At 42.7% G+C, this 22,776-nt stretch overlaps 1 protein-coding gene across 1 annotated transcript in view; it reads left to right on the top strand.

Annotated features, from left to right (window-relative positions):
- The window catches only part of galnt9 (polypeptide N-acetylgalactosaminyltransferase 9), a 122,988-nt gene extending 103,362 nt beyond the window's left edge, over nt 1-19,626 (top strand). Inside the window, exons 7-11 of the mRNA XM_039012819.1 lie at nt 8,336-8,521; nt 13,233-13,370; nt 15,691-15,786; nt 18,831-18,998; nt 19,480-19,626. Of these exons, the coding sequence (XP_038868747.1) occupies nt 8,336-8,521; nt 13,233-13,370; nt 15,691-15,786; nt 18,831-18,998; nt 19,480-19,626 (735 nt within the window). The remainder of the gene's footprint in view (nt 1-8,335; nt 8,522-13,232; nt 13,371-15,690; nt 15,787-18,830; nt 18,999-19,479) is intronic.
- The last annotated feature ends 3,150 nt before the right edge of the window (nt 19,627-22,776 follow it).

Raw genomic sequence — 22,776 nt, 5'->3', positions numbered from 1 at the left:
CATAAACAATATTTGTTTACATGTTGTTCCAAATTACATTTGATATATTCATACAAGTGTACGTAAATAGATTACTATGAAACTGTGTTTCTGTTCAATCAGCAGTTACTGTTACGTTCGTCGATGGAAGGATCGGACCAAGGTGCAGAGTGGTATGCGTACATTTAAATTTATTAAATGAACACCGAAAAAACAACAAATACAAAACGAAACGTCTAGTAGGGCTAAACAGCACAGTACCAAAAACAAGATCCCACAAACTACAGGTGGAAAAAGGCTGCCTAAGTATGATCCCCAATCACAGACAACGATAGACAGCTGCCTCTGACTGGGAACCATACCCGGCCAACAAAGAAATAGAAAACCTAGATTGCCCACCCTAGTCACACCCTGACCTAACCAAATAGAGAATTAAAAGGATCTCTAAGATCAAGGCGTGACAGTACCCCCCCCCCCCCCCCCCAAAGGTGCGGACTCCGGCCGCAAACCTGAACCTATAGGGGAGGGTCCGGGTGGGCATCTACCCTCGGTGGCGGCTCCGGTGCGGGACGCAGACCCCACTCCGCTTGTGGCTCCGCCAACTTCGGTGGCGCCTCTGGTGCGGGGATCGTCGCCGGAACCTCCGGACCGTGACTCTTCGCCGGAGGAATCGAACCGTGGATCATCGCCGGGGACTCCGGACCGTAGATCGTCGCAGAAGGCTCCGTACTGGGAACCATCGCTGGATGCTCCGGACTGGGAACCGTCGCTGGAGGCTACGGACTGGGAACCGTCGCTGGTAGCTACGGACTGGGAACCGTCGCTGGAGGCTCCGGACTGGGAACCGTCGCTGGAGGCTCCGGACTGGGAACCGTCGCTGGAGGCTCCGGACTGGAAACTGTCGCTGGAGGCTCTGGACTGCCGACCGTCGCTGGAGGCTCTGGACTGCAGACCGTCAATGGAGACTCCGGACCTTGGATCGTCTCTGGAGGCTCTGGGCCATGGATCTTCACTGGAGGCTTCGGGCCATGGATCATCACTGGAGGCTTCGGGCCATGGATCATCACTGGAGGCTTCGGGCCATGGATCATCACTGGAGGCTTCGGGCCATGGATCATCACTGGAGGCTTCGGGCCATGGATCATCACTGGAGGCTTTGTGCGTGGAGCAGGCACAGGACGTACCAGGCTGGAGACACGCACTGGAGGCCGGGTGCATGGAGCTGGCACAGGATATACTGGACCGTGGAGGCGCACTGGAGCTCTGGAGCGTGAAGCTGGCACAGGATATACTGGACCGTGGAGGCGCACTGGAGCTCTGGAGCGTAGAGCTGAAACAACGCGACCTGGACAAAGGACCACCTTCGCATGGCAAGTGTGGGGAGCTGGCACAGAACGCACTGGGCTGTGAAGGCGCACTGGAGACACAGTCCGTATGGCCGGCGCAGGATATACTGGGCCGTGGAGGAGCACTGGAGGTCTGGAGCGTAGAGCTGGCACAACGCGTCCTGGACAAAGGACCACCTTCGCACGGCAAGTGCGGGGAGCTGGCACAGGACGCACTGGGCTGTGAAGGCGCACCGGAGATACAGCGCGTAGAGCCGGCGCAGGATATCCTGGACCGAGGAAGCGCACTGGAGACCAGGCGCGCTGAGCCGGCACCACCCGTCCTGACAGATGCCCACTTTCGCAATGGCAAGTGCGGGGAGCTGACACAGCACGCACCGGGCTTTGGATGCGCACTGGAGACACAGTGCGTATCACCGCAAAACATGGTGCCTGCCCGGTCACACGCTCCCCACGGTGAGTACGGGGAGTTGGCTCTGGTTCAAACCCTGGCTCCTCCAACCACCCCGTGTGCCTCCCCCAAAACATTTTTGGGGGGCTGCCTCTCGGGCTTCCGTCGTGGTCGTGAACCCCGGTGTCGTCGTTGTTCCTCCTTCGCTGCCTCCGTCTGCTCCCATGGAAGGCGATTCTTTCCGGCCTGGATCTCCTCCCATTACGTGCATTACCGCAAAGAGAAGTTTCAATAGTGCATTACCACAGAATGTTCATTTGTGAAGTGCCTGTGCTTTAATAGAGGCAACATTGAAGATTAGTGTGTGTTTGTTTGATTAAGTCTGTGTTTGTTGTTTGAAACCTAATCATTGATCAGTAAAACGAGAAGTCATCCATTAGTGAATGCATTACAACGACATCCACAGACTCACAATGAAAGCAAGTAGTTGGTACGTTGTAGCCATGCAGGTGCGTATTGGGTAAGTAATGGTAATGGGGCTGATTGATTTCTTAGTCCAGAGTCACTCCAAGGTCCACTGCTGTTTAATCTAAGAGAGGGTTTACAGCCAATCTGGGTAATTATGGAGGTTGGTTGAGTGAAAGGAAACCATTGAGGGTGTGATATGGAGGAGGTGAAAAGGTTTTTCACAACTATGAAATGGGTCAAAAAGCATCCATATTAATTCAGTGAATGAAACATTAAATTAAACACACACACATAAACACACTTGAATGTTACTGTAAATGTAAATTATGGTAGCAACAACTTGATTAATATTTGATGTCTGTAATTTCCATGAACATGTCACACTGTACCATATGGCTCGGTGGCTCAGCGGCTCCAACATATTACCTCGATGAATTTCACAGACCCACTTATCAGCAAGAATTTGTTTGGCTTATTTGAATATTTGCACAGCATACTATATTAGTATAGTGCTTGTCACACTATCGCTCAAATACCTCTGCGTAATGTGTGGTGAATCACAACAAGTTAAAACATAAGCTGCCACAAACTGCTAGGGAAAAGATGGAAGAGTATATGCTCTGCATAGCAGCAGTCTTTTTGGGGTCATACACTTACAGCATACACTATATGTCCCCTCTGGGCACAAATGATGCGTCAGAAACGCAGCCAAACCAACATTTCCTAATGAGAGCATTCTCAATGTGTCAGTGGAAGGCCCTAGTGAATGCAATGGGTTTATTTATTTATGTTTATTTATGCAACCCTGTCCAACAGAAAGATTCGAGATAGGATGAATTGCGTCAAACGTTCTGACTAGGGATCCATCTATCAATCGAATTTGAGCAATGACCTTTATCCTCCTGCCTCAATTCTCTCTGCTATGCCTTATACCAACATGCACTCAGTGGACCACCATGCATCGTTGCATGTGGTTTGGTATGAAACCACCTTATGTTTGACATAAAGCACAGTGTAAGTCCATGCTAGCACAAAATATGCAACATTAGCAGTACACCTACAGTATAAAGCCCCCATCATGTCAAGCATTCCTTACTAACCCCTCCAAAACAATGGTGACGTCACTGCTAGTCAAAAACAAAATTCTCCCTTAGGGAGGTGAATCATTAGTATGTCATTCAAATGCACTGAACAAAAATATGAACACAACATGCAACAATTTCAAAGATTTTACTGAGTTACAGTTCATATAAGGAAATCAGTCAATTGAAATAAATTAATTTGGCCCTAATCTATGGATTTCACAGGACTGGGAATACAGATATGCATCTGTTGGTCACAGACACCTTACAAAAAAAGGGTAGGGGCGTGGATCAGAAAATCAGTCAATATCTGGTGTGACCACCGTTTGCCTCATGCAGCGCAACACATCTCCTTCGCATAGAGTTGATCAAGCTGTTGATTGTGGCCTGTGGAATGTTGTCCCACTCCTCTTTAATGGCTGTGCGAAGTTTTTTGAATATTGGCGGGATCTGGAACACACTGTCGTACACATCGATCCAGAGCATCGCAAACGTGCTCAATAGGTGACATGTCTGGTGAGTATGCAGGCCATGGAAGAACTGGGACATTTTTAGCTTCCAAGAATTGTGTACAGATCCATGCGACATGGGGCCATGCATTATCATGCTGAAACATGAGGTGATGGCGGTAGATGGCATGACAATGATCTCGTCACGGTATTTCTGTGCTTTCAAATTGCCATTGATGAAATGCAATTGTGTTCGTTGTCCGTAGCTAATTCCTGCTCATACCATAACCCCACAGCCACCATGGGGCACTCTGTTCACAACGTTGACATCAGCAAACTGCTCGCCCACAAGACATCTGCCCAGTACAGTTGAAACGAGGATTTATCCGTGGAGAGCCTACTTCTCCAACGTGCCATTGGCCATCGAAGGTGAGCATTTGCCCACAGAGGTCGGTTACGATGCCAATTTGAAGTCAGGTGAAGACCCTGGTGAGGATGACAAGCACGCGGATGAGCTTCCCTGAGATGGTTTCTGACAGTTTGTGCAAGCATTCTTCGCTTGTGCAATCCCACAGTTTCATCAGCTGTCCGGGTGGCTGGTCTAACTTGATCCCGCAGGTGAAGAAACCGGATGTGGAGGTCCAAATCTTACTGTGGTTACACGTGGTCTGCGTTTGTGAGGCTGGTTGGACGTACTGCAAAATTCTCTAAAATGTCGTTGGAGGCAACTTATGGTAAAGAAATTAACATTCAGTTCTCTGGCAACAGCTGTGGTGGACATACCTGTAGTCAGCATGCCAATTGCACGCTGCCTCAAAACTTTAGACATCTGTGGCAGTGTGTTGTGTGACAGAACTACACATTTTAGAGTGGCCTTATATTGTCCCCATCACAAGGTGCACCTGTCCACTGATCATGCTGTTTATTCAGCTTCTTGATATGCCTCACCTGAGAAATTCTCGCTAACAGGGATATAAGGACATTTGTGCACCAAATTTGAGAGAAATAAGCTTTTTGTGCGTATGGAACATTTCTGACATCTTGTATTTCAGCTCATAAAACATGGGACCAACACTTTACATGTTGCGTTCATATTTTTGTTCAGTGTACATCTTTGTATTTCGGTACGATAACTTTCTCTGGTGGAGCTCCATGATTTCTTCAGGGTATTTTTCTGCGGCATGCAGGCAGTTGTCTGTCTCCTTGTATTCTGAGAATGATGTAAATGTTGGGTTCAGTGGAATGTTAATGGTTCGGAACATCTGTTATGTTGTGATGATCGTTATTAAGAGACTCTCAGGGTGCCGGTGGCTCTGCAGTTTAAAAGACAGGAGAAGTTCATTACCATATGCTGTCGTCTCTAATGTCTTTCTGCTCTGGACAGAGTTTTCATTTAAGCTATTTCTTTCTCTCTCTAGTTGTGACTAGTTGTGACACTTTCTTTTTATGCTGTAACTTTGTGTCTGGGCAAGAGTCACAGCATTTTTTCAGGCTGTATTCAATCAATACTTTCGGCAGTGATGGATGTTTTTCTCCAGGATGACACGCATTTACTGTCTAGTTTTATGTATTACCCCTTATGCACAGGCAGACACTATTCGGGAGTAATCCAGTGTCAGGGTTTATATGTGTCACAGGAAGTTTTCCAGGGACACTCATATTTATGGGCCATTCCAACACACACCCATTTATTAGGCCCCTTTTTGCCTACTTCAGCAGAAAATAATGGCCCGTGCAACCTAATTGCTGCATCAAGGAAAAGCACTCCTTTGTAAAAAGATAAACAAGGAGGCAGCTATAACAGCGAACAAGAAATCCTGCAGATACAAATGTTTTCTCTGTCAGAGCCATTTACCATTTACCATTATGGAAGATCAGTGATGTTGCTTTCCCTGTAACAGGCTTTGGTCTAGGGTAGATAGATATATTTATTTGACCATTTGAAACCTCTTACGGATCCGCCCCTTTTTTTACAATTTTCGCCTAAAATGACATATACAAATCTAACTGCCTATAGCTCAGGACCTGAAGCAAGAATATGCATATTCCTGATACCATTTGAAAGGAAACACTTTGAAGTTTGTGGAAATGTGTAATTGATGTAGGAGAATATAACACATTAGATCTGGTAAAAGATAATACAAAGAAAAAAAACATGTTATTTTATTTTTTACCATCAACTTTGAAATTGACTTCAGCCGAAGTCGGTCCCTCTCCTAGTTTGGGCGACGTGCGGCGGTCGACGTCACCAGCCTTCTGGCCATCGCATATCCACCTTTCATTTTCCATTGGTTTTGTCTTGTCTTCCCTCACACCTGGTTTCAATTCCATCAATTACATGTTGTGTATTTAACCCTCTGTTTCCCCCCATGTCCTTGTCCTGAATTGTTTCTTGTAGTGCTTGTGTACGTTATGCTGGTGGATACCGGGTTTTGTTTGACCCATTCATTTATTGTTCTGTTTACGGTGGTTTTATGTTTATTAAACGACACTGTTGTAAATCAGTTTTCGCTCTCCTGCGCCTGACTTCTCTGCCGCCAGTACGCACCCCGTTACAAAATGCCATAATGTATTATTCCAGCCCAGGCACAATTTATATTTTGGCCACTAGATGGAAGCAGTGTATGTGCAAAGTTTTGGACTGATCCAATGAACCATTGCATATCTGTTCAAAATGTTGTATCAAGACTGCCCAAATGTGCCTAATTGGTTTATTTATACGTAATTTTATACATAATTTATACATAATTGTGCACTCTCCTCAAACAATAGCATGGTATTCTTTCACTTTAATAGTTACTGTAAATTATACAGTGCAGTTAGATTAACAAGAATGTAAGCTTTCTGCCTATATCAGATATGTCTATGTCCTGGGAAATGTTCATGTTACTTACACCCTCATGCTAATCACATTAGCCTATGTTAGCTTAACCGTCCCATGGGGGTTGGGGGGACACCGATCCTGTAGAGGTTAAAACATAATACAACGACACGTGGATAATGCATTTGAAATCATCGAGGATGACACAAAAAAGTTGTGGTCCTTTTAAAATGGTGACTGCACGTCCTGATTTGGCCTCGTTTTGAAGATTGCTCATTAAGAAATGCTAGCGGCAATGACTGAAGCTAATTGAGAGTTATCTTGGGGGTGTGATTTGATGTGGGTGTGTTATGTTCGCATATTGTACCCTGACAGGTACGGTTGTTTGTCCCTCCTGAGTCACCATAGCAACAACATAGCCACTTCCTCAAAATAGTCACTTTCTTAAAATAGTCAGAATTATATCTAAGATAAATCAAGAAAGCTGTAATTAATTTAGACGTTTTTGCCAAGGAGGTCCTAGTAATGCAGTTTTACATCTAGCAAAGTGTTTGGTGCAGTATTTTTTAAGTAAAAAAATGTGCTAAAATGCACTGCATACAGTCTATTGAGTCAGGACATTCTGTCTGTGCACTCAAGGCTGATTTCTGAGAACAATAACATGTCTGCAAGCTGTTAAACTATCGTAAATAAAGCACAAGCTACACGCTATTTATCAGTGCCCAAAATCACTTGCTAGCTAGCAAATAGTAGCCAGTAGGCACATTGAGCAGCCAGGCCACAATCAGCTTATCAAGTCATTGGTGAGTGGCGACGTTTGTGCTTCAGTGCCGTTTAGTTTTTTACAACTTTCTCACTTACCGGAGTGTGAGTCTGTCAGGCAGTGTTTCATAGGGAATCATGTTACAAAACAGGTCGTGGGAGGACACAAATGCTCGCAAATGGGAAGTTACAGTTGTGATTGTCTCAATTCTCATTTTGCCCAACAAATGGGCAGACTAGAGCGATTGACACTATCAAACACAAAAGGAAGTGGCCACTCCGTAAAAGGCTTAGTGCCAAGGGTGATTTCAACATAACATTGGCGACGTGTTGTCTTATGTAAACTAAACAAGTCTGAGGCACTGCGTAATGGGCAGGTCTGTCTCACTGTCTGGAGGTTCTGGCTGCTATGATTGGATAAAGCGCACAGCTGATAGAGCGCAATCAGCACAGCTGCTTCTCTTGTGTTAGTGGGCATTGGGCAAGTGGACATGATCATAGTTCATACCCAACCCTCCAGTAAGTTTTGACAAACACAAAACTCAGTTTTGGACGAGACTGACTTTATTACCAAAATTATCCTATTTACACTTTGTAGTAAATTCTGACACTAGATTGAATGTTTCTGTCTCATACCGATGCCAGACAGGCTGTTTAAAACTAAAGAAGATGGTTAAAAAATGTACATACATAAACATAGAAGGCCTAGGCTACACAGTAGAGCTAGCCTACTAGGCATACTTGGGTTACACAAATAACACACAACAAAATAAAGGACAAGATGACATTGTCATAGCCATAGAGCAGGACTCCCTCAGAAGATCAGTGATCACAGGCTCCTAATCTGAGTTAGATGATGGTGATGCCAGGTGATGCTTGATGATGCTGATGCAGTTGATGCCACATGAGGGTGATTCAGTTTGCTTGCCAGCTCTGATGTTATCCTCTGCCTCTGTCTAGCCTTTGATGCCTTGTGATGGTGATGGAGTTGGCATACTGCAGGGTCACTGTCTTCTCTCTGCTGTTCTCTCCTCTAGGTGTGGCAGTGTGGGGGGAGCATGGAGGTGCTGCCCTGCGCCAGAGTGGCGCACATCGAGCGGACCAAGAAGCCATACAACAACGACATTGACTACTACGCCAAGAGGAACGCCCTGCGGGCCGCCGAGGTCTGGATGGATGAGTACAGGTCCCACGTCTACATGGCCTGGAACATCCCCATGAATGTGAGTGTAACCATAGTCTCACAGCACCTGACCTATGAAGAAACCTAGAATGGCTAGAGTCATGGCTTTTGTATCCATAGAAAAATAATTACATTATATGACACAACAGGCATTCTATTGCTAATCTAAAGGAACCTTGCTTGAGACCTGAAGACTTGTGGTTCACAACGCAGCTGGTCACAAGAGCCTGGCTGGTCTTTCACCCCACCCATTCATCCATCCCATCCTCACCACTTGTTCATTCAGACCAGCAGCCTGTTCTGTGCCGAGCGGGGTGGGCCCCTCTAGACAGACTGCTAGGCCTCAATGGATATTCAGATTTCATTCCACTCAACCTTCAGAGCAGCTCAGTGAGATCTGAACGACGACGTCAGGCTCTGAGTGGTGGAGCGGAGTGAAGAGCTGAAACCAAATTAATGACTAATTTAATCAGTGCCACTTTCATACACATCAGTTAAGACGTAATTGCTTTCAAGGGCCTTTGAAATAGGCATGGAAAATAATAAACAGCTATTTTCAATAATAAATAAAAAGGGATTAATGGAGAATACTAATTGCCATGTCTAGTAAAGGAGTACTGCAATGATCTGAGTGGCACAGTGGGCGGTGACAATGCTTTAAAACATAGCCTGGTAGTAATTGTAATGTTTTCGAGACATTATTGCCATTAGAAACAAACTTTGGAGTGTGTTTCACTCAAACAAGGCCTCCTGCACAGGGGCACATTACGTTAATGATCCCAGGGAAGCCAATTCTTTTGTTAATATGGCAGAACGGTCATTCAAAACACAGGGAGAGGCACAATGGATACAGGCATGAGGACAGTAACTAAGACAGCACCCTATTAACAAACTGCCTCATCGCCCAACATTCTTCGTCCAATGTAATTACGAACACAGTTGTACAGTGCTCTATTAACCCTCTGTCCCATGGTGCAGAGTTATTTTGTGCATAATGCTATAACAAATATATCTCCCATTACCAACACCACACACACAGGATCACATAGTCTTGTTATTGGTTAGAAAGGCTGGAGGAGAACGCTATTACTCTGGTGGCAGGGTCTGATTCACTGTGATTACCACCATCATGTAGTCCAAACAACATCTCTCAAATGGAATGCATCTGTTATAGCTAATAAAAATAACAGAGGACAATGCCAGTGCTCATTATTCACAGATATTAAAATATGGCTGATACCTGTGGCTGGATGTAGTGAAGTATGCTTAAAGGCCCATTGCAATCAAAACATGAATTGCCTGTGTTTTGTATACACTGAGTGTACAAAACACAAGAAACACCTTCTTAATATTAAGTTGCAACCCCCTTTGCCCTCAGAACAGCCTTAATTTGTCGGGCATGGACTACAAGGTGTCGAAAGCGTTCCACAGGGATGCTGGCCCATGTTGACTCCAATGCTTCCCACAGTTGTGTCAAGTTGGCTGGAAGTTCTTTGGGTGGTGGACCATTCTTGATACACATGCGAAATTGTTGAGCGTGAAAAACCCAGCAGTGTTGCAGTTCTTGACACACTCAAACCGGTGCGACTGGCACCTACTACCATACCTTTTCAAAGGCACCAAAATATTCTGTCTTGCACATTCACCCTCTGAATTGCACACATACACAATCCATGTCTCAATTGACTCCAGGCTTAAAAAATCATTCTTTAACCTTTCTCCTCCCCTTCATCTACACTGATTGAAGTGGATTTAGGTGACATCAATAAGGGATCATAGCTTTCATCTGCATTCACCTGGTCAGTTTATATTATAGAAAGAACAATGTTTTGTACACTCAGTGTATATTTCCACGCTATGAGGTTGGAATAATACTCAGAAATTGAGAAAATTATGATAATGTTTTTTTATTGTAAGAGCTGTTTGAAAATACCTCCTGAAATTTCAGCCTGTTTAGGTGGGATGGAGTTTTGGCCTTCCTGGTTACATCACAAGACCAATAAGAAAGAGAGTTCCAAACCTCTCTGCCAATAACAGCTAGTTTTCTGTTTCCCCCTCCCCACTTAAGAAATTGCTCTTTGCTAAGAAGCTATTTATGTTTTATTTTTGGCAATTTTAATTGTAAACAATCACAGTAAGGTACTTAATTGTTACCAACAAATGATTTGATATTTATGGTTTAGAAACAGCTGCGGTCCAAACAGAAACAGGCTGCAGTACAAACACTTAAAAGACACACCCTCATCCACTTACCCTCGCCTTATGCCCTTGGGGAATCCCCGTCGCCATCTTGGAGGGCGGTCCAAATGATTGGCCAAGCTAGGGAAGCAACATAAGCCCCTCAGCCCTCGTTTTCAGTCGGCTTTGCGAGTGTACAATTATGTTCACTCCAGGGCCTGAAACTCCCCATAATTCAATTTGCGACGATTGTACATCCGCTAAGAAAAGTCTGCGAAAACGTAAAAACAACATCAATGGAGAAGTCAACGTACAAGTGTAAGTAAAAACAATTTTGGAAATTGTAGAAATAAAACATTTTTCTTCTTCAGAAGTTCCATCTAGGCAGGCTAACGTAAGTTAGCTAATACATTTGCTAGCTATCACACAGTAGGCATATATTAATAATTATATATGTAATATAACTTCTTATGGCTGAAGGGGCAGTATTGAGTAGCTTGGATGAAAGGTGCCCATATCAAACGGCCTGCTCCTCAGTCATAGTCGCTAATATTTGCATATTATTATTAGTATTGGATAGAAAACACTCTAAAGTTTCTAAAACTGTTTGAATTATGTCTGTGAGATATTGGCAGGCAAAATCCTGAGTTGAAATCAAAACAGGAAGTCAGAAATCTGAGCTTGTATGTATTCACCAGAGTCCCCAATGAAATCCCCTTGAGATATGAATGATTGTGCACTGCCTAGGGGTTCCACTAGATGTCAACCATCAATAGAAATTATAATGAGACTTCTATGGTGTTGTGGGAGTGAATGATAGCAGAATCAGTCAGGTGTCCATCAAGCAGCCATTTTCTGATCATGCTTATTCCTCATGGTAGTAACTTGCTTTCCATTGCTCACGAAGACAAGAAAGAATACTCCGGTTGGAACTTTATTAAAGCTATATGTTAAAAACATCCTAATGATTGATTCTGTACTTAGTTTGAAATGTTTCTTCGACCGGTAATATCACTTTTTGAAGTTTTTGTCCGATATAACGCTGACCAGAATTAGTGTTTGGATATGTATACCAGACGCGCTAACAAAAGAAGGTATTTGGACATAAATAACGGATTTTTTCATACAAAACAAACATTTATTGTGGACCTGGGATTCCTGGTGTGCTTTCTGATGTAGATCATCAAAGGTAAGGGAATATTTATCATGTATTTTCTTGTTTATGTTGACGCCATCTTTGCGGCTGTGGTGTTTTACTTTTGAGCGCCGTCTCAGATTATAGCGTGGGTTTCTTTTTCCGTAAAGGTTTTTTGAAATCTGACACAGCGGTTGCATTAAGGAGAGGTATATCTATAATTCCATGTGTATAACTTGTATTATCATCTATATTTATGATGAGTATTTCTGTTGAAGCGATGTGGCTATGCAAAGTCACTTGATGTTTTTGCAACTAGTGAATCTAACGCCTCAATGTAAACTCAGATTTTGTGATATAAATATGAATTTAATCAAACAAAACATGCATGTAATGTGTAACATGAAGTCCTATGAGTGTCATCTGATGAAAATAATCTAAAGTTAGTGATTCATTTTATCTCTATTCTGGTTTTTGTGAAGCTATCTTTAGCTGGAAAAAATGGCTGTGATTATTGTGGTTTTGTGGTGACCTAACATAATCGTTTGTAGTGCTTTCGCTGAAAAGCCTATTTGAAATCGGACACTTTGGTGGGATTAAGAACAAGATTACCTTTAAAATGATATAAGACACATGAATGTCTGAGGAATTTTAATTATGAGATTTCTGTTTTTTGAATTTGGCGCCCTGCACTTCGACTGGCTGTTGTCATATCGATCCCGTTAACGGGACTACAGCCATAAGAAGATAAGTAGACATGCAATCATAATTGACTGTAGCGCATGTAAAGTACCCACAAGCTACCGGTGGCTGAAAACACAATCATCACGGGTTGAACGAGTGACACATTTCCGGCCAAGGGTGGTCCATTTCAAAATCATTCCTTCCTCCCTCGCCACTTGCCCTGCAAGTGTATACTCGTCAGATGTCATGATACGTCATTAGAAGTGTCCACTTAATTTGAGGGCTGAGGGGATAGGGTGTGTCTTTTCATTGTTTGGACCGCAGCCAGTGAGTCTTTCTCTTAATGAGGCAGTGCATGTCTGCTGTGGAGGCCAGGGCACAGTGCAAACCTCAGAGCAAAGCAGTTATTAAGCATTCCCCACATCAATTTGGGAAGCCACCTCCATGCACAACGCTGCCCGGCGTGGCAGGGCCATGAACACTCATAATTAAGCAGCTGATTAGAATTTGCACAGCATACTGTCATGTCTAATGAAAGAACAATGATTGTCCCACATGACAGCCTCCATCCATCTCTTAACCAAATACACTCTTCTTCTCTCAGGCTCCTTAACTTTTTTCTTTTTCCACCCTTTCTCCTTCCAGAAATCTTTTGAGGCCTACATTTTTCTAATTACATGAAGAGTAGTCATATGTTGCTTAGCTTAAGTCATTGTGTCCTGGTTTAATGTGATTTCTCCGTGTTTGCTACCAGAACCCTGGGGTTGACTATGGGGACGTGTCTGAGCGGGTGGCCTTGAGGAAGAGGCTGCAGTGTCGGAGCTTCCGCTGGTACCTGGAGAATGTCTACCCAGAGATGCGCATCTACAACAACACCATCACATATGGGGAGGTGAGACATTCCCTATTCACTATCAATAATAGGTGTACAATACAAAAACATACTCAGGTTTTGAGTGGAAGACCTGTACTGGATGTAGTGGAAGACCTGTACTGGATGTAGTGGAAGACCTGTACTGAATGTAGTGGAAGACCTGTAGTGGAAGACCTGTACTGGATGTAGTGGAAGACCTGTAGTGGAAGACCTGTACTGGATGTAGTGGAAGACCTGTAGTGGAAGACCTGTACTGGATGTAGTGGAAGACCTGTAGTGGAAGACCTGTACTGGATGTAGTGGAAGACCTGTACTGGATGTAGTGGAAGACCTGTACTGGATGTAGTGGAAGACCTGTACTGGATGTAGTGGAAGACCTGTACTGGATGTAGTGGAAGACCTGTACTGGATGTAATGGAAGACCTGTAGTGGATGTAGTGGAAGACCTGTAGTGGAAGACCTGTAGTGGATGTAATGGAAGACCTGTAGTGGATGTAGTGGAAGACCTGTAGTGGAAGACCTGTAGTGGATGTAATGGAAGACCTGTAGTGGATGACCTGTAGTGGAAGACCTGTAGTGGATGTAATGGAAGACCTGTAGTGGATGTAGTGGAAGACCTGTAGTGGAAGACCTGTACTGGATGTAATGGAAGACCTGTAGTGGATGTAGTGGAAGACCTGTACTGGATGTAGTGGAAGACCTGTAGTGGATGTAATGGAAGACCTGTAGTGGATGTAGTGGAAGACCTGTACTGGATGTAGTGGAAGACCTGTACTGGATGTAGTGGAAGACCTGTACTGGATGTAGTGGAAGACCTGTACTGGATGTAGTGGAAGACCTGTAGTGGATGTAATGGAAGACCTGTAGTGGATGTAGTGGAAGACCTGTACTGGATGTAGTGGAAGACCTGTACTGGATGTAGTGGAAGACCTGTAGTGGATGTAGTGGAAGACCTGTACTGAATGTAGTGGAAGACCTGTAGTGGAAGACCTGTACTGGATGTAGTGGAAGACCTGTACTGGATGTAGTGGAAGACCTGTAGTGGAAGACCTGTACTGGATGTAGTGGAAGACCTGTAGTGGAAGACCTGTACTGGATGTAGTGGAAGACCTGTACTGTACTCAATTTTCACAACACAATACAAAAACAGGGGGAATATGTGCAGCCTACTGTGTGTTTGAAGAAAGCTGACAATAACATTCTACAAAGAATAAAAACATCACATTAGTTTGCCAAGAGATCATTTATTCATCAACCCACACATTCTTGAAATGTCCTCTTCAGTCTTCTGTTGAATTAGCTTGTCTCGAGCAGTGATTGCAGAGTGTGCTTTGATGTAAGGAATGCTTCAGTATAAGAAGCAGTGCTTGTTTCAATATCACATACAGTGTTAGGCAAGATATGTTTAAATACTGTATGCACAAGCAATCTATCGTTGACAGTGTATTTCATCCCGTCTGCACTTCAAAGATTACATGTTGAAGGGAAATTAATTCATTCATAGGGAGTCATTGAAAGGTAAAGGTATCATGTTTCCATAGCAACACGGCACAGCTACAAGATTCAATGCAATTTCCCCGTAATGAGATTTAATTAAACAGTTATTAGCTTTCGATGCCTAGTTGATTGTTTCAAGCTCGACTGCACAACCCTGCACAGCGAAAAATATTCTGACAGGATGAGAAATTGAATGCAAGAAGTCAGACAGTCAATTCAGAATCATTGTAAAATATAAGTCAAGCCTTTTACTTTTTGATTTCAAATTCAGAGAAGGGGAAGAAAATCAGCCTTTTCAAATATATGGTCGGCATATATCAGAAGTAAACTACAGATTCATCAAGCAGCACAATGTTGGTGGCCCTGGTTCTTCTACAGTCTTGATATGAATGCTCTCTACGCCGGCATCTTGCAAATGGATTCCTCAAAGCAGCTCCCATTTAGGTGGCACTATTTCAAATCTCCGACAAGCCAAGAAACAGTTACCTTGTGTTGCCATAGCGCAGCAGCTGAAGCTCATCTGTCATTGGAACTTCAGCTGCACCCCCTGCACTGACCAGACCAGCAGAGCAGAGCCTATCTGACAACACAACATGATAGATATCTTCACAGGGTGGAAATAAAGTGATACACATTCAAATCACATACCTCCACCAATACATACCTCCTCCAACACACACCTCCTCCAACACACACCTCCAAAAAATTATAGAAAAAGTGTTAGATAAGACTGTTATAACAACAGTTTTCAATTTATACCTTTTTATTTCCTTCTCAAAATAACAAATGCAAACTTTAACCTGAATCAGGAACAATAAGGTCTCTGTCTGTTGTGTTGCAGGTCCGAAACAGTAAAGCCAGTGGCTACTGTCTGGACCAGGGATCAGAGGACGATGACAAAGCCATCCTCTATCCCTGCCACGGGATGTCCTCACAGGTTAGCAGATTTCACTCCTATTATCTTTGATATTTACAAATAATATAAAGACTCTGTTCATATTTTCAAAGTTGGTTGAACGTGAATGTACCTTTTTTCTTCAACAAATAACACTGTTTAAGCATTATTCTTACATTATACAGTGTAATGCCATGGTATCTCATTATTGACAGCCAAGCAAAATAACATTTCATTTTGGGGAAAAAGCTCAGAATTGTGAATATATTCTGCTAAATGTGGTTTTAAGAAGTCTAGGCACTACAAAGTCCTCCTGAAGTGGAAGTAATTCATCAGCCAGTAGCTTTTTGCTTTCTTATTTGTTTGTTCTAATATTCTAATCCATGGCCTCTAAAGCCCCCTGGAAGTTTCATTAGAGAATGTTCACTAGGTGCTGACCTGTGAGTGCCGGGGCAAAAGGGGCTTTGCGACTATTTTTGTTGTGCACATGCAGCAAAACTGAAGCTCATGCCTGAGAAACAATCATGCAAATATTATTCATGGCTGATTTTTCTTTTTTCACCCTCCAGATGCGGAGTGACATGTTTATTATCAGTCGCATGCTGAATATAAATAAATTGTTGAGCACTGGGTGGCTCTTTCCTCCTTCCCTCCTTCTGAGAGAGCTCAGTGCAGTCCAGTAATGTAAAGCTACATCAAGTCTTTAATCCTAACCTCAGGGGAAATAAACAAATGGAAATGAATTTTATGCCATTGTATCATTAGATTACAACGATGACTGGCACTATGCTACTACACAGGATCCAATTCAATTTTTGGAGCCGTTTAGATTTTACTGAACCTTTCCAATTCCGTATGAAAAATGTAATTGTGCTGAATAAATCTTTATTGTGCCTCTTAAAAGTCTGTCTCTGTTTCCACCATGCCTCCTATAAGGAAATTTAAAACCAGGAGGACAATGGCACACCTTGTCCATTTGGCTAATCCTAATATAGGGCATGGCTGGAGGGCATGGATGGAGGTTCCAGGCCCAGGGTCTCCCCACTCAACCCCCTGGCTCATCCCAGCAGGAATCTCAGCTATGTATGGTGTACATGGAGCACTGGATGTTGCTCCCTGTTTTCTGTTTTCACCACTTATGCTGAGGCCTCTTAAGTCCCCAGCCAGGGGCTCTGTAGTAGTCATGGCCTGCATACCAAATCGCAACCTTCGCACCCTTCCCATAGGGAATAAGGTGCCATTTGGGACACAAACAGGGTGTTTCACATCAAACACTGGTCTCCTGCTGTGGCTCAGCCCCCATAGGGAGAGGACATGTCCTGTCTTCTGTCCAGGCTAATATACGGTCAGCCTACCTGCCTGGGCCATACATGTAACATAAGCCTGCATGGCCCCTCACAAAGTACAGTAATCTCAGTGGGCCATTGCAGTGCTGTCGCTCCATGGTAGAGCGAGGGGCGGAGAGGGGATTACCGTAGCAGGTGGTCTCCCTCTGAAATACTTCCTCCTATACAATAAAACACAAACATAATTTACTGTGCTCTACCCTACTGTGTTAATGAGCCAATTAGTGAACACATGATTAGCCTGACCCAAAGAGGCTCCCCCCAAACCTTATGGCGTCAAGAAAGTAATTGAGCATCAGCTTCTAATATAATGCTTTGAGAACAGGTTGATTGGCTTGGCAGAATAATTTTGTTATGTTGGCTAAGTATTTGTAATAGTAACATTTTAACTGCATTAAGAAATAAAGGCATCCACTCCGTAACGCTGTCAACACATTTTAACAGGGATTATGTCTTTGGCCTGTGCCCAGTTCTTGTTCACACTACTGATAAATCATCTTATGATGCCGTTTACTACACATTTCACAACCCGTAAACACTAGGATGGAAAATCCTTTTGAGGTATTTTGAAGGAAGAAAAAGAAGAGTGAAATGAATGAATTACAAAATAAATCACTTAATCATTTACAATCTATTAGCCTTGCTGCCAGGCAGGAACCCACTTCCAAATGGAATTTTGCAGCAGACAGCATATAGTTTTAAAAACCTTTATTGGTATTTGAAACACTTTCTCTTGGTATTTCAATAGAAATAGTGAAAAGGATATTAACCAGGCCCAAGGTAGTAAAAGTTTATATTTTTTACTCAAACCATAGCCTCCTTCAAACAAGTGTACCTTAAAGTCTGGACAAGTACGTGGCAAACCCATTCCATATTTTTCATATGTTCCAAATTGGTGTCTCTTAATCGTTATAAGGTTTTTATGAGTGCAGCACTCTGCTAAAAGGGCACCCAGTCAGCTTCAGTCATAGCTACAGTACAGCCCCACATGAGCTGGCTCGTATATCGTTTATCCAGCTCTGAGTATTTGGTTTAAGAGAGTGGTAACAGAAAATATAAACCGGCAGCTATCAGCAGCCATTCATTCAGCTGCAAGGCTCACATATTCTCCATCTAAGCCAAGTCCTCAACAGTATGGGTTCAAAAGCATTCTGTTACATTGATCACCCTCCTCTTGTTCTGGTTCATACAGTTACGTGTAGCTCCGTTACAATACCCCCTCTTAGCTGGATGACTGGGGAACAATGGAGAAGAGCAGCATTTCACAGTGTGTGTCAAGTGGGTTGTATTGAAGACCCCTTTATCTTTGGCATCTAATTTCTGTGAGCGGATCAGTGTAATGAATAATATATGTTAACTCTACTGTATCCTTATGTAAAAGATATGAGGCACAGACATACACCATTTCATGTACTGGATTAAACGTCTAGGGATAATATTTGGTTGCGAAAATCTTTAGGATTAATTAACTATATACTTTCTATCTGTATATAATGCCCTAGGAAAGTCACATAATAGACTTAGCTCCAAAAATATTAAGATAATTGAAGTCTGCATACGGTTAATGAATTTGCTCACTGAATCAGAGTAGGATGATGAAAATACCTTCCGGTGCACTGCAATATCTATGAACTACTTGCCAATTTTATTTGCAGCATTTACTCAAATGTACAGTATTTTGGATCCATGCTTATTTTTGCTACAATCAAATGAACTGCCTGATGTTCATCTCTGTTTCAGCTTGCCCGTTACTCAACAGAGGGGCTTCTACAACTAGGACCCCTAGGGTCGACCACCTTTCTGCCTGACACCAAATGTCTCATCGACGACGGAAGAGGGCGCACGCCCAGCTTGAAAAAATGTGACTCTGTTTCGCGGGTTTCCCAGAGGCTGTGGGATTTTACACAGGTAAAAACAAAACACAAATGGATTAAAATCAAATAATTGATCAATGTTTCTGAAAAAAGCCTCTGGCTTCTTTTGAATAACTGAGTCATGTAATGCATACATATAGAGGCATTGAGGTAAAATAATTTGTTCTGTATAATACGATGAGCCATGTGTTAAATGTTAGATTAAATGTGGTTGCTGCTGGTAAAGGTCCCTCCATTGCAGAAGACTATGCAAAATCCCACTGAGTCATAGCAAAACACATTTCCCACTTTCATTCAGTGCTTTTGCATTCACAACTGGCTCATAGAAGGATAATAGCAATGTGGATTCTACTTTGAAGTGTGCCAGTACTGAGTATAATAACACTATTTGAACCATAATATCTACCATCAGGATTATAGAGAGTGATTTGAGGTTATGCAAAGTTATTTGGAAGAATGTGTTCTTTTTCAATCTCAGTGTTTCTGATATGATCTTTTCCCATCTTGTTTTGCAGAATGGTCCAATCATCAGCAGGGACACTGGACGGTGCATGGAGGTGGAGATGTCCAAAGATGCCAACTTCGGCCTTCGACTGGTGGTTCAGAGGTGTTCTGGTCAAAAGTGGATGATACGGAACTGGATAAAGCATCCGAAGCATTGAGGCAAGACATTACCTCTGAGAAAAGAATACCGTTTCAATCTTGGAGGGCAAACCCATGGACAGACAGTCTGAGAGCATTCCATATGAGATAGCTATAGGCCTTGGTACTGATGAGATGAGTAGTTCAGTGTGTGGACTCTTCAATGGACTGTGTGCACTGTGCCCTCCCCTTAGGGCATAGAGCTTTCAACTGCTGAATCTTTAGAAGAATATATGTTTTCAGCTGAGCTGGGGGTCAAACATGGAGAGCATACCATAGGCCTACAGCGAGCTATACAGTACTGTTTGAAATGCTTTTTTACAGAACATCCACCTATGTACAAAATTAATAATAAGACAATGGAATGCAACTCCTAAGGGGGGTTCAACACTGACAATGACAAGCAATGTGTATTTGGTATAAAGCCAATCCCAGGAATCTTTGCAGATCAAAATATGAAATTGCTTATCAGTCACCATATCAACTTGTAATTTTCTTCAGGCTATCATTTGGAGAATTTCTTTGGACATTTCGCTATCCTGTTAAGAGATTTAATATGCTTCAAAAAGCTGTTCATCCTCCCGATGAACTGATTAGGATGCAAAGCAACTACTGTTCTCACAAATACAAAAGGATATTCTTTTCTCTTTTTCTTTTTGACTGTATTGCTCGCCACTGATTATCCGAGCAATAACGTGCCTTTTTCCATCCTTATGAGTCATCTGACCAGGGAATGTCAATTCCACAAGCATGTACAAATTAGTTTAAAGTAATTAATATATAAACCAACGTAAAGATGGCTAAATAATAGTAATATGTTGTCAAATTGATATTAGTCCTCCAAGAACAGTTAGGAAAATAAAAATGTTTTTATGATGACCCAGGAGTACATTTTGTAAAACTGGATTCATTCAAGAATTCTAGATTGTAAACCATTGTTCACAGAGCAAGGTAGTGTATATAATGGAACATTCCAAGATTTCTAAAGATGTTCCTTACTCACAATGCTGTTCACTGCATGTTACATGGAAGCCAGGGCCTATTTTTACAGATGTAAAGACAGATGCTGGTGGTTGTTTGACACTGACAGCGAGCACAATTATCTGCCTTTGTTGTGTTTCCACTTAGTCTCCTACTGGATTCTGGCCTCAACTCTCTAATCATTAAAACCCACCCACAGGATAGCATGTCTTCACAAAGTACTGAAAGCTTTCCAATTTATTATGCTCAACAAGAAACTTTCCCCACTGTATTTTCTGATGCCCGGCCAACTTTGAAGATAAATAATTCTTCTCTAAACCTTTTTGGTACCATATTTTGTGCCTCATTCATCCTAATGAATGGTCAAAATGTAGAGGTGCAAATGACAACATTTTCTTGACAAGTGTGTTATATTTTTTAAAGCTGTTGAATGCTGTTATTACTTGCAAGAGATGTCCTTGAATGTCATCTATCCTCCAAACCCAGGGACAGATATCATGCGCAGCACCAGGCAGGCAGACGTTCCTCCTCCAATAAGCATGGCCATTATATCCACCTGTGTGCTCCTGAGGCCAGTTTTAATTTGGTTTCCAGCTGGTTCACCACCAGAGATAGCTGGAGCTCTCGTGTCATGCCACGCTACCTCTCCTCTAATCATTTCATAAAAGCAATGCATAATTTCTGTCCTCTAAAAATGTCAAGCGCATCATAAGGCTTGGGCTTTCCACTGCAATGTCTTATTCAAACACCAGCAAGATTTACAAACAGCACTGATGAGCCAAATCAGTTTCATAGTGTTGGTAAATACAGAGGAAATTATTATTTTGTCAATTATGCGTTGTTTGAACACACACATACAGAGTAATGATGTTCTACTTGGGAGAATTGATAGCAGGCCAACTACTGTGCCGTGAAATAGGCTAGTGTTCTTGATATTTTACATTCCCCACCTTGGGGGAAATACAGTACACAGATACAGTACACAAATACAGTACACATGACAGCTATTGGCTTAATGGCAGCTAGCTGAGAACTAGAGGAGGCTGAGGCTCCCCTGAGGCTCTTACCTTCATGTACACTCACTGATTGTGTAAATGCGTGTGTATGTGTTTGTGCGTGCATGTGCCAGGGTTTCCATTAGCCGGTAATAGCCGGCTTTTGGGGCAAAAAAATGGAAAACACAGTAAATAAAATTGGCTCCAGCCAATTGTCCCCCTCAAAATATCCCATTGTGAAATAAGGCTTTTTAGCCTATTCATTGATGGAAATACCCATTGACGTAAATACATTTGACCTGTCATGCTTATTGGTCTATGGGTTCATTTGTATAAGTTTGTGGAATTAAATTGGTGCATGTGTACATTCCTTATGTATCTTATTTATCACCTGCGCACAGCATACAGATACAGAGCCTTTGAGCGGAAAATCTGTCAGACAGCACTTTTATAAGTCCAGTCATTGCGCAACAATTCTAAATGCAATCGTTTGTTAAAATTTTTTTTTTTTTAATGTCTGAGTTGCAAAGAAAAAGCCATATCTCAGACTGGCCAATAAAACGAAAATATTAACATGGGCAAAAGAACACAGATACTGGACAGAGGAACTCTGCCTAGAAGGCCAGCATCCCGGCGTCACCTCTTCACTGTTGACGTTGAGACTGGTGTTTTGCAGGTACTATTTATAATGAAGCTGCCATTTGAGGACTTGTGAGGCGTCTGTTTCTCAAACTAGACACTCTAATGTACTTGTCCTCTTGCTCAGTTGTGCAGTCTCCCACTCCTCTTTCTATTCTGGTTAGAGCCAGTTTGTGCTGTTCTGTGAAGGGAGCAGTACACAGCGTCGTACGATATCTTCAGTTTCTTGGCAATTTCTCGCATGGAATAGCCTTCATTTCTCAGAACAAGAATAGACTGATGAGTTTAAGAAGAAAGTTCTTTGTTTTTGGCCATTTTGAGCCTGTAGTTAAACCCACAAAGGAAGATGCTCCAGATACTCAACTAGTCTAAAGAAGGCCAGTTTTATTGCTTCTTTAATCAGAACAACAGTTTTTAGCTGTGCTAACATAATTGCAAAAGGGTTTTCTAATGATCAATTAGCATTTTTAAATTATCAGCTTGGATTAGCTAACACGACGTGCCATTGGAACACAGGAGTGATGGTTGCTGATAATGGGCCTCTGTAAACCTATG

The sequence above is a fragment of the Salvelinus namaycush genome, chromosome 18 (assembly GCF_016432855.1).
Source record: "Salvelinus namaycush isolate Seneca chromosome 18, SaNama_1.0, whole genome shotgun sequence".
Lineage (NCBI taxonomy): Eukaryota > Metazoa > Chordata > Actinopteri > Salmoniformes > Salmonidae > Salvelinus > Salvelinus namaycush.
Note: the sequence above shows the minus strand (reverse complement) of the source record. Positions and strands in the feature narration are given on the sequence as shown.